At 52.9% G+C, this 10,273-nt stretch overlaps 1 protein-coding gene across 1 annotated transcript in view; it reads right to left on the bottom strand.

The window, feature by feature from the left end:
* Nucleotides 1-10,042, bottom strand: part of ARHGEF5 (Rho guanine nucleotide exchange factor 5) — a 21,223-nt gene extending 11,181 nt beyond the window's left edge. Inside the window, 5 exon segments of the mRNA XM_049642035.1 lie at nt 2,829-3,082; nt 3,288-3,352; nt 3,783-3,840; nt 4,315-7,477; nt 9,155-10,042. Of these exon segments, the coding sequence (XP_049497992.1) occupies nt 2,829-3,082; nt 3,288-3,352; nt 3,783-3,840; nt 4,315-7,465 (3,528 nt within the window). The 5' untranslated portion in view covers nt 7,466-7,477; nt 9,155-10,042.
* Nucleotides 10,043-10,273: the final 231 nt, after the last annotated feature.

The raw sequence follows: 10,273 nt of genomic DNA, 5'->3' as shown, positions 1-10,273 counted from the left end.
ATAAAATAAAATAAAATAAAATAAAATAAAATAAAATAAAATAAAATAAAATCGTTCTCGAGTCCCTGGCACTTGTTAGCCACTGCATAATGTTCGAGGGGCAGAGCAGGGAAGGGGGCAGACCCTCTCTGATAGCTTGCAGTCACATCAGAGCCTAACCTGGTATCAGGAGGACAGGGACAGAGCATTTGAGGCCGAGGGAAGAATGTGTACAAGCCCCTAAAGGTAGAAGAGAAAAAGGTACTTTCAAGAAGCTTAAGTAAACTGAGTGATTTGGGGAACTAAGTATTTATACTAAAGGAGTGGCAGGAGCTGGAGCCGGAGAGGTAAATGGGGTGTCTTCTGGAGGATTCCGTAAACAAGGTAAAACGGTTTGGACTTAAGACAACGGGAAGGTTAAAAGAGGCTTTACGTAGGGAAATAACCTGATCAGATTTGGTTTCTGTAAAGGCTATTTCTGAGCACGGCATGGAGAAAAGAGCCGAAGGGGCAGGGGTGTCACGTTAGGAAGCCGTCGTAGTAATTCCGGGTGACAGATAGAAGCCTGAATGGCCACGGGGATGGGAGAGGTAGGCCAGTTTCGTAACTTTTGAGGAGGCAGATTCGGAAGAACTTGGTTCTTTGCTAGAAACGGGGGCTGGAAGAGCAGACGGAGTCACAGCTAATGTGTCAGCTTTGGAGTTTGGTAACTGAATGAATGGCGGACTGACTCACTCTCTGAGCCACAGGACTTTGAAAGAGGAACAGATTTAGGGGATGAAGGTGATTTGAGGTTTGGGGAAACACGGGCGCAAGGAGGATATTTGAGAACGAGTTGGTGCTGTTGAGGTTTAATGGAGAAGGTCCAGCACGTGAGAACTTGTGTGGACTTTCCAGCAGGGGGCGCAATGGCTCACGGCCCTGTCCTCCTCGCGCTGGGCCACTCCTACTCTTCATCCAAGCATGCAGCTTCGGGGTAGATGCACGAACAGAACAGAAAAGGCAAAGAAGACACACGCACACACCTGGGTAATGACCCTGGTAATGACGGTTGAGTCCTGGTTCCAACATTCAACTGACGATAGGACTTGGAGTGGCTCATTTAACCTCACTGAACCTCAGAGCTTCTTGCCTTTTTGTGTAGGTACAGTGACCCCCATGTCACAAAGACGTTGTGCCAGTCACCAGAAATGGGGTTGGTGCAAGCACTTCGTAGACCCCAGAAATGCTATTTTATGAAAGGACTATGTGCATATAAGCACAGAGGCTTCTCTTCTCAGAAACGGAGACCAGGGCTGGCCCAGGAGCCCTGGTGGGATTCCCAGTATGCTGGAGTTGGTGAGAGAGCCAGGGTCCAAACGCTCTCCTGGTGTTTGGTCCTTAAGTATTGGGCAGATCACTGACTTCCTACATATCCTCTGTATGCTTGACAAGTTGAGGTCAGAACAAGAGCCCCAAGCCTGAGTCTCAAAAAAACCTAAACATTTATAGCTGCCTCTGTTTGATTTGTTTATCTCTAAGTCCTTCTGGCCAACATTTTCCTCCTTCCCACCTCTGAGAGAGGGAGAGTCTGGAAGTAATATGTATCAAACTAGGCACCAGACTTCACACTAAAAGCCAGACAGGGACATTTCATTTAAACCACACGGCCACCCTGAAAGGAAGACATCAGTATCCTCGAGTTTTAGGTGAGGAAACAGATTTAGCGAAGTTATCGAACTTGCAGTCACACAGCTACTAAATGGTGAAGCCAGGATTCACACCCAGGTTGGCCTGACTTGAAATTAAAGTACAGTAGAAAACATTTTTTGGGTGACTATTGTGCATTGGGCACTTATCTTTTTTGGCTCGCCCACTGACTATTGGTGACCCAGTTTTACAAATGGCAAAACAGAGAGGTAGAAAGAGCAAGTAATCTGGTCAAAGTTAAAGAGCCAGCAAACAGAGAAGTGGGCTCACAACCAGGTCATTTACTCCGGAACCCAGATACACAAACATGACTCCATGATGCCTTTCCATGGTGCCATACTGTCTTCCTGGGAAGAAAGGTTCTATTATTTTTTTTGTTTTTGTTTTTGTTTTTGTTTTTATTTTTGGGACAGAGAGAGACAGAGCATGAACGGGGGAGGGGCAGAGAGAGAGGGAGACATAGAATCGGAAACAGGCTCCAGGCTCCAAGCCATCAGCCCAGAGCCTGACGCGGGGCTCGAACTCACGGACCGCGAGATCGTGACCTGGCTGAAGTCGGACGCTTAACCGACTGCGCCACCCAGGCGCCCCAAGGTTCTATTATTAAGAGCAGTTCTCCACGTAAAACCTATTAACGGTAATAAACACCGAACAGCCTTGCCACTGGGTCTAAGGACCGAGCTGAGACTGATGGTCATTCCAAAGCCTCTAGGAGACCAGTGGACCACAGGACAGCTACAAAGGACTCAGCAAAAGAGCCACTGCAGGTGCTTTGGTTGAAGAGAAAACCTCCAGTGTCGTGTGGAACCCTGGTTGAAGAGGGAAATTTTAGCCTAGACTGAAGCAGCAGAGAAGGGATTAATTCCACACTCCTCCCAACAAATTCAGAGGCACAGTCACTTCCTACGAGCCCCAAATAGTGACAGGTGGGAGGAAGTGGCCCGTGCCAAGTGCAAGCGGGGAGGAGGGCCAGCGGGAAGGTTCAGAAAGCAGTTCAGACGCATCAGAGTGGAGAGGAGTGGAGAGGAGCGATAGCCGTGGTGCAGGGGCACATGGTGGGTTTGTGATGGGGACAGCCTGCTCTTGCTGCCGGTGGCGGTAGCGAGCAGGAAATGAGAGCCTTTGCTTTCCCTCCAGTCCGCCCCTGCCCTGCCCGGTACCTCCTGCAGTTTTTGGTCTTCGTGGGTCATGGAGAGCAGCACGGTGCTATTGCGCACCACCGGGATCTCCTGCCAGAGGGAGCCGCTGGAGGCCACGGACAGTCGCTGCAGGTAAGACTCCGAGGAGACCAGGGCCCTCCGGGGCTGCCGGGGGGAGGCGGGCCCGGGCGCCTCTCCCAGGCTGTCCAGCCGCTGCTGGCTCTGAATCTCCTTGTTCAGAACCACATCGCTGTACTCCTGGTAAAGCAGATGGGCTGCAGGGGCGAGGCAGCACGGCAGAGGGAGAGAACGAGAGAGACAGGGATGCTGAGGCACAGAGACAGAAGCCGCCAAACTGCTTCTGGCTCTCCTGGCAATCCTCTCTCCCCACAGATATCACCACCCCGCAGTGGGGAGCCATGAGCGCCAGTGCTGGGCAGCAAGCCACGCGGGTCTACGGTTTTGTTTCAAGGTACTCACAGGAGTTGACGAGCTTCGAGCAGCGTCTTGAAAAGCCTCCCAACACCTCCTTTGGTTTCTTCTCCCTGTGGAGGCAAGAAGGGCTCTGGGGTGCTTGCTGGGCACTGAGGCAGAGAAGCCCCAGGTGACTAGAGATGAGATAGTCTCTGATTTCTGGGATGTGTGCTGGGGTGTCAGGGCTGAATCCCCTGAAGAGGCAAGTTGTGGCCCGACCCATTTTTAGGCAGTTCAGAGCTTTTCTGGAAGACATACTGAACTTCCACGGGGCGGTTAGTTCATGGCTAACGGGCCTACCTAGGAGGATGGGAGATTCAGACCCAGCTGACGGAACCAGGAAGATAAAAGATGCCCTTGCTCTGGAATCCTGGTCTATGTCTCTTCCCCTCCCCATCTCTGGAAGAGACAGGGTCCCAGAACCCCTGGCAACTAATGGAAATCTCGGTATCCTCAGAAAAGACAGTACAAGTGTGTCTATTAAGAGAAAACATGACTCACCGAAAAACGATGGTGTCTGAAGGGCCAGGGGATTTTTCTACGGCTGGACCTTTTGTCTCTGAAAATGGAAATGGTGAAGTAACGGGATTTTAGAGGCACACTCTGACAGCCAAAGCAGGAAAGACCTAAAGTGGGAGACGTAGGTATCTGGGGGGATATGAGGGCTCAGCTGGGAGGACAGTGACCAAGCAGAAAGCATGTGAGGACACTATTCCCAGGTAACGTCCTCGTCCCTGGTGTCAGAAGACAAGAAGAGGAAGTTTTCTCTACTACTAGGAGGACACCGAGCCAAAGAGTTGGGAAAAACAAACACGATAAAAGAACACCATGGCGGGTGACACGGATAGAGGGGAAGGAGAAGGCAGAGTGCTCCAGTGAGCACCACAACACTCTGAGTTGAGGTTGGGTATGTGGAGGAGTGAAGCCAGCAGAGGGAAGAGCAGAAGGCCTGGGGACAGATGAGTGAGGTGGAAAGAGCTGGAGAAAGCGTGGTCTGACACGAGTGTCCCCGTGATCCCTGCTCCTTGCTCACCTGAAGAGCCCTCAGGCAAGATAGAAGGCCTGCGCAGGCCTTGCCGATTCCAGCCCTTGTGCTTACTGGACCCCTCGCCAGGGTCTGCAACCTGCCCGCTGCCGCCCTCTGGGGGTCTCCCTGGGTCTCGCCTGTGGGGCCAGCTGGATGCCTTCTCCAGGTGGGGATGGCTGAGTTTGTCTGACTGCCTTGCTTGGCCTCGATCCAACCTCCTCAGGCCATTGGCTCCTTCCTGAGGGGCTGTTCTTCTCAAAGATCCTCTGGCAGGGGCCTCAGACTCTTCTGAGGGTCCTGGTTCAGAGGCAGGTCCCTGGAGCTCCAGATTCCAGGGCGTGGTTGGGGAAGAGGGACTCAGAAGGGTTGCCATGTTGCTGAAAGCCATGCCAGGGGACACTTCACTCTTATTCCTGCTGGTAGAAGCCAAAGAATCTGTCGATCGACCCATAGCTGGGGGCCAGGAGGTACGTCCAACAGAATGGGGAGTGGAGACTATCCACTCTTGACAAACAGGCCTTGGCTTGCCCTGACCCCCTGAATTCATGAGTCCTCCCTGAGTGCTCCTGCTCCTCCCCCTGGACTTTGGGGGTAATGGGGGTGGTTCAGTGGGGGGATCCATAATAGGGACAGGGGGTAGAGGCCTGTAGATCCTTGCACTACTAAAAGAAACAGGATGGTGGGACTGGGACAAATCAGGGGTTGGGGGTAATGGCTTGTTGTATCTCAGTTTGCGGGAGAACGAGGTCTGAGGAGGGTGGGGCGTGTCTGGGATAGAGGGCAGAGGTCGGTGCTGCCTTGCCACAAGGGGGTCAGGAACTGGGGGAAGTGGGCCTTTGGGGGGGCCATGTAGCCCCAAACCTGGGGCCAATGGAAGAGGATGGGCACACCGCTTCAGTGTGGAAACCCCTGCATGGAGATGGCTGTCTCTTTCCACCATGGAGGGTTGGACACGCCTCTTCTCTGGGGTAGGGGGGGGCAGAGGTTCATGCATCCTCATATCTACAGAGACAAGGGGTGGGGAAGAGCCATAGGCAGGAGGCCCTGGGGAAAAGGCTGAAGTGTGTGGGGAGCCCCACGGCTGGCTGCTGTGGGGATTGCTGGACATTTCTGGATTTGAAGTGAATTCTTGAGAGTCTTGCCCCAGAGTGGATAATGAACTAGGGGATTCTGGAATGATCCTGTGGTCCCTACCACCTTTCCTGTCCCTTCTTGGAGTCACAGAGCCACAGACGGCAGATTTGGGGGGCCTCTGGGGCAACTCTGAATGGGAGAAGGAAAGTGATATTCCCAGCAGGTCCGGAGTCGGCTCTGTCCTATGAGAGCCCGGGAAGGAGTTGCTCCTCAGGTGCTGGACAGCCCCTGTAGGGTGGCTGGGGGCGCTCTGAGGGCTGGCCCAACTGGAGCTGGTGGAGATTTCCACGGCGGCCTCTGCAGAGGGGAAGCCATGGAGGGCAGCAGCGGGAGTCTCCAAAGCCCCACAGTGAGATGCCCTGTTGGTCCAAACAGATGCTCTGGAGGTTTCTAGAGAATGGGCAGCAAGAGACGGCTCCCTCCTGGGAGAGGCAAGTGGGGAGCTGGCAGATGATGACGTAGTTGTGCTGGGGGAAACTTCAGCAGGACTGGAAGGAGCTGAGTCTGGTGTCCTTGGAGGAGTCCCAGATGTACTGGCAGAGGCCATCTCAGTCCCCACGCCGAACACCGTCCCCTTCCTAGGCTCAGATCCCTCCTGCTGGCTATCCTGAGCTGCTTCTTGGTCAGGTGACTCCCCAGCAGGAAAAGAGCCAGGTAAAGAAACGGGCTGGCAGGACCATCCTCCTGGCTCCAGTGTAGGACCCAGAGCTGTAGGGGATAGTTCCTCAGCCCGAGGCTCCTTCTGAGTCCCAGGAGTACTGGTCATGGGGTAACAGGCGTCTAGAAATAAGTCACAGGGAGAAGAGACCTCAGGGGCTACCAGAGCCAGTGTGGAAAGACCATCATGGGCTTCCCCTTCTCTGGTACTCTCTTGTCTGCCCTCTGCCCACAGCGGGTCCCCAACCCAACTCCCTGGTTCCTCCTCACTTGACCCCGCCTCCTCTACCTGCCCCTCCCCCAGCATCACTTGCCCCTGCAGAACTTGACCTTCTTGCCTTCCAGTTACTCTCCCTGGTTTCCCCACCAGGCTTTGATTCTCCTCATACGGGGCGTCCACGCTCCCCTCTTCTGTCCCCCCTAACGCCCTCCTCCCCTCCTCTCCCTGCTGTAGACCTCGCTGGCCCCGAGTCTTCCTCTCCTCCTCACCATAGCGCAGACCTTCCAATTCCCCACAAAGCCTCGTTCTTTCTCTCTGTTTTGCAAGCATCACATCACCTGGTGTCTGTTCCTGGCTTTGCCCGTGTTCTCCCCCCGTCCCCTTCTCCGGCTCTGCCAGTTGCTCCTGCTCCCCTACATGCCCACCCTCCCTGACAGTTCCTCCGTCCCGGAACCCCACTTCCGCTAGCCCCTGCTCCTCCAGCCCCTCGAGTGCCCCTCTCCCTTGACCTTCTCGCGCCCCCAGAGACCGCAGCTCTTCCCCCTGCCTGACGGAGCCCCGTGGCTGGTTGGTTTCTGACAGATGCTCTTCCCAGGCAGGTCCAAATCTGGGCTGAGCAGAGGTGTCTGGAAAAGTCTCCCCCTTCTCTTCTGCACGTTCCGTTCCCCAAATCAAAGAAGTGAGTTCTGGTCTAAATTCCATCTCCTCGCGGCCACCCAGCTCACTGGATACCGGGACCATGTCCAGGTGTTCATCCTGGGCAGGACGGGCCCCGGGCTCTGCGGGAGCCCGTGTCCTTGCCCGTCCGTCCTCCGGGCTCTGAGGCGCCACCTCCGGATGCTCTGGAGTGCCCCAGGTCTCACCCGCAGCGTCCTCCTGGTTGGTCTCTGCACCTGCAGAGGCTTCCTGGGGGAACGAGGTCATGCTCTCAGCTGCACAGCTGTCCACATCCCTTAGGTCTCTCTGCTGCGCCTCCGAGAGTCTGCGTCGCTCTGCCCAGGTACAGGATGGCACCTAGCCTTCTCGACCTTCGGGCCCCCAGGCGGCGGTCTGACTGCTCCCCCTGAGGGCTTCAGGGGTAACACTGAGCTCTGCTATGGCAGGGATGGGGGTCGAGGCCCTGAGTGGGGGCTCCTCAGCCCGCATCAGGGCGAAGCCCTAGAGAGGAACAAAACACAAAGTGTCCATCACCCTTTCTGCTTCTACCTATCAAAGGAACACAGCAGCAAGGACGAGAGTGGGGGATTTCTTTGGTTCCACTTAGAGTCATTCTTTGAGACAAAAGATACTCAACAAAGTAAGCAAAAGCCTCTATAAAATGTATGTAGGCTTATTTATTTACCCATCTAATAAATATTTACCAATATTTAAGTGCGGGGCATTCAGTGGACAGGACAGAGAAAGACTGTGTCCTCATGGAGGCTTGTGGAAGAGACAGATAATAAATGATTCAATTAGAGGGTGAGACCGTTGTCAAAGAGCACCAAGCACTCCCAGGGGTCATTACTCTCCAGATTGCATTAGGTCATACTGTCTCTCCCGGTCTACTCTCTGGACACCAAGCGTGACTCAGTCCCCTATAACTCCCAGACACTGTGAGTGACACACCCTAGATCTAACAGCCCAGAGAAGCAGAGTCTGAAGGCGGAATCTTCCTCCAAAGCTGCCGATTGGATTAAAATAGGTCCGGCCATTGTAGCAAGTGAGTCCGAGGTACTCAGGCGTAGTGTTATCTCCCTATGTACAGTCTGGATTTTACTCATCTTATTTTCTTCTAGAGTGTCTAGCAGGGCCTTATAACTCATTAATAATTTTGTATGCAATTTTAGAAGCAGCTGTTGTAAAGCGGAATGATAACTAGACTCAGTAGATTAGAACCAGAGCAGACATGGTGCTTGCCCCTTTCTGCCAGGTCCAGGACACCTGCTGGGTGGGTACCCGCTACTCTCTTATACTGCTTTCCCCGCTGCTTTCAACAACCTTATGAACTCCTCCCATCACTTCTCAGAAGATCGACCTTCCCACCTGTCTTCTCACTTCCAAAAGAATACCACATCCCCCACCTTGCAAAGAATTTAGAAACCAATGGAGAGAGGAGCTGCTTCAACTCCTTGTGATTCAGAGCGCTCTGTGTTTGGCTCTTTCCACTCTTCCTGCTTCCTGCTCTGAGAGCACAAGAGGCGTCCCTGCCCTGAGGCGCCATGTTCTTTAGCCCGGCTTCTTGTGGCATGGATTTTCTCTTCTTCTCACCCCTCGCCCCCTCTCTGTCAGAGCCATCCCACAACTGAAGCATGGCCCTGGCTTTCTCATCTAAACTGTAAAAGAATTGTTCATGCGTGTGGTCCTCACCTCCTCACCTCTCCACCTGCCTCTATCCACGCCTCACTGGTACCACTCTACCCACCGCCCCCACAATCGCCAATGTCGTGGCTCTTGTCGGTACTGGATACTCCTAACATTAGCACTCTTTCTTGTTATTTGTGAGACTACATACTCCTGGTTTAACCCTGGAAGATTTTCCAGTCCTCTGACCAGGTCACTATGCTCCTCTGTCTACCACTTACCAGAGATCGTTCACATCACTTCTCCTCTGTAGCATTTGTACGGTTACCATTCTGTGTGCATCTTGATTTACCATCTATCCCAAATAACAGGGGGTAAGCTTCACAAGATCAAGAGCTACATCCGTCTCGCTCAACTGTCTCCACCTAGCCCAATACCCGGCCCACATTAAGTGCTCAGTAAATGGTTTTCAATTACAGAACAAAATTCTTGTTTCCCTCCTGGCCCCACCTGCCCCATATCGCACACGTTGCCAAGTCCTGTTGAGCCCACCTCCTATGCACCTCACGTCTGTGCACATCTCTCCATCCGCACTGCTAGCCCCTGGTGCGCTCTCCTGTCCTCTGTTACCAGGCCACCTGGGGTACAGCCTGGCCACCAGCCTCCACAGAGCTTCTCCTGCCCTGTTTTAAAAAAAAATTTTTTTTTTAAGGTTTATTCATTTTTCAGAGACAGAGAGACAGAGTGCGAGCGGGGAAGGGGCAGAGAGAGAGGGAGACACAGAATCTGAAATAGGCTCCAGGCTCTGAGCTGTCCACACAGAGCCCATCGTGGGGCCCGAACTCACAGACGGCAAGATGGCAAGATTGTAACCTGAGCTGAAGTCAGATGCTTAACCAACTGAGTCACCCAGGCACCCCTGCTGCCCTATTCCCAAGGCATTCTCTGCTCTGCATGGGAGTGATCCTGAAAAGCCCCATTTGTAGTTTAAATTCTCCAGTGGCCTCCGACCACCAATGGGATGAAACCCAAACATTTAGCCTGGATTATATGCCCTCCATGCCTGGCCTCTGCCTTACTGCCCTCTGCCCCCAAACCCCCTACTCCCATGCTGTGGGCCTCTGCTGCTCCTGTGCTCGGCATCCTCTTCTGCCCCAGTGAACCCTTTATTTCTCTCACACTCACTGCACTTGTAATTACCAAGTTCATGTCTATTTTCCGGGCTAGAGAATGAACTTCATCAGGGCTCAAACACTGCCATGTTAGCTGCTCAGTCTCTTTGCCTGCAGCTTCCTTTGCTCGCCACAAAGATTTATTGCATGGATGAAGAGAGGAAGAAAACAGAGTTAAAAGAACATCGTTCGATTTTTAGTTTGGTCTCTTACATATCTTGCTAGTTCTGCTCGTTGTAATTTCAGACAGTTGTAGGAATCCTGCAATTTATTGGAACGGCCATTTTCTTATCTTTAAAAAGGGTTTAAATTCTTTCTTTGCAAGGAGTTCTAATGAAGATCAAATAACATTAAAACGTACAGTGTCAACTTTAAGGGTCACAGAAGCGTTAGGGATTGTAATTACTGCTGAGGAAAGAGAAAGAAGAAAAGAGAAATGTAGGATTCATGAGCTGGAAGGATTTTTAGGGACATACAAGAGACGCTTGCAGATGAGGAA

The sequence above is a fragment of the Panthera uncia genome, chromosome A2, assembly GCF_023721935.1.
Source record: "Panthera uncia isolate 11264 chromosome A2, Puncia_PCG_1.0, whole genome shotgun sequence".
NCBI lineage: Eukaryota > Metazoa > Chordata > Mammalia > Carnivora > Felidae > Panthera > Panthera uncia.
Note: the sequence above shows the minus strand (reverse complement) of the source record. Positions and strands in the feature narration are given on the sequence as shown.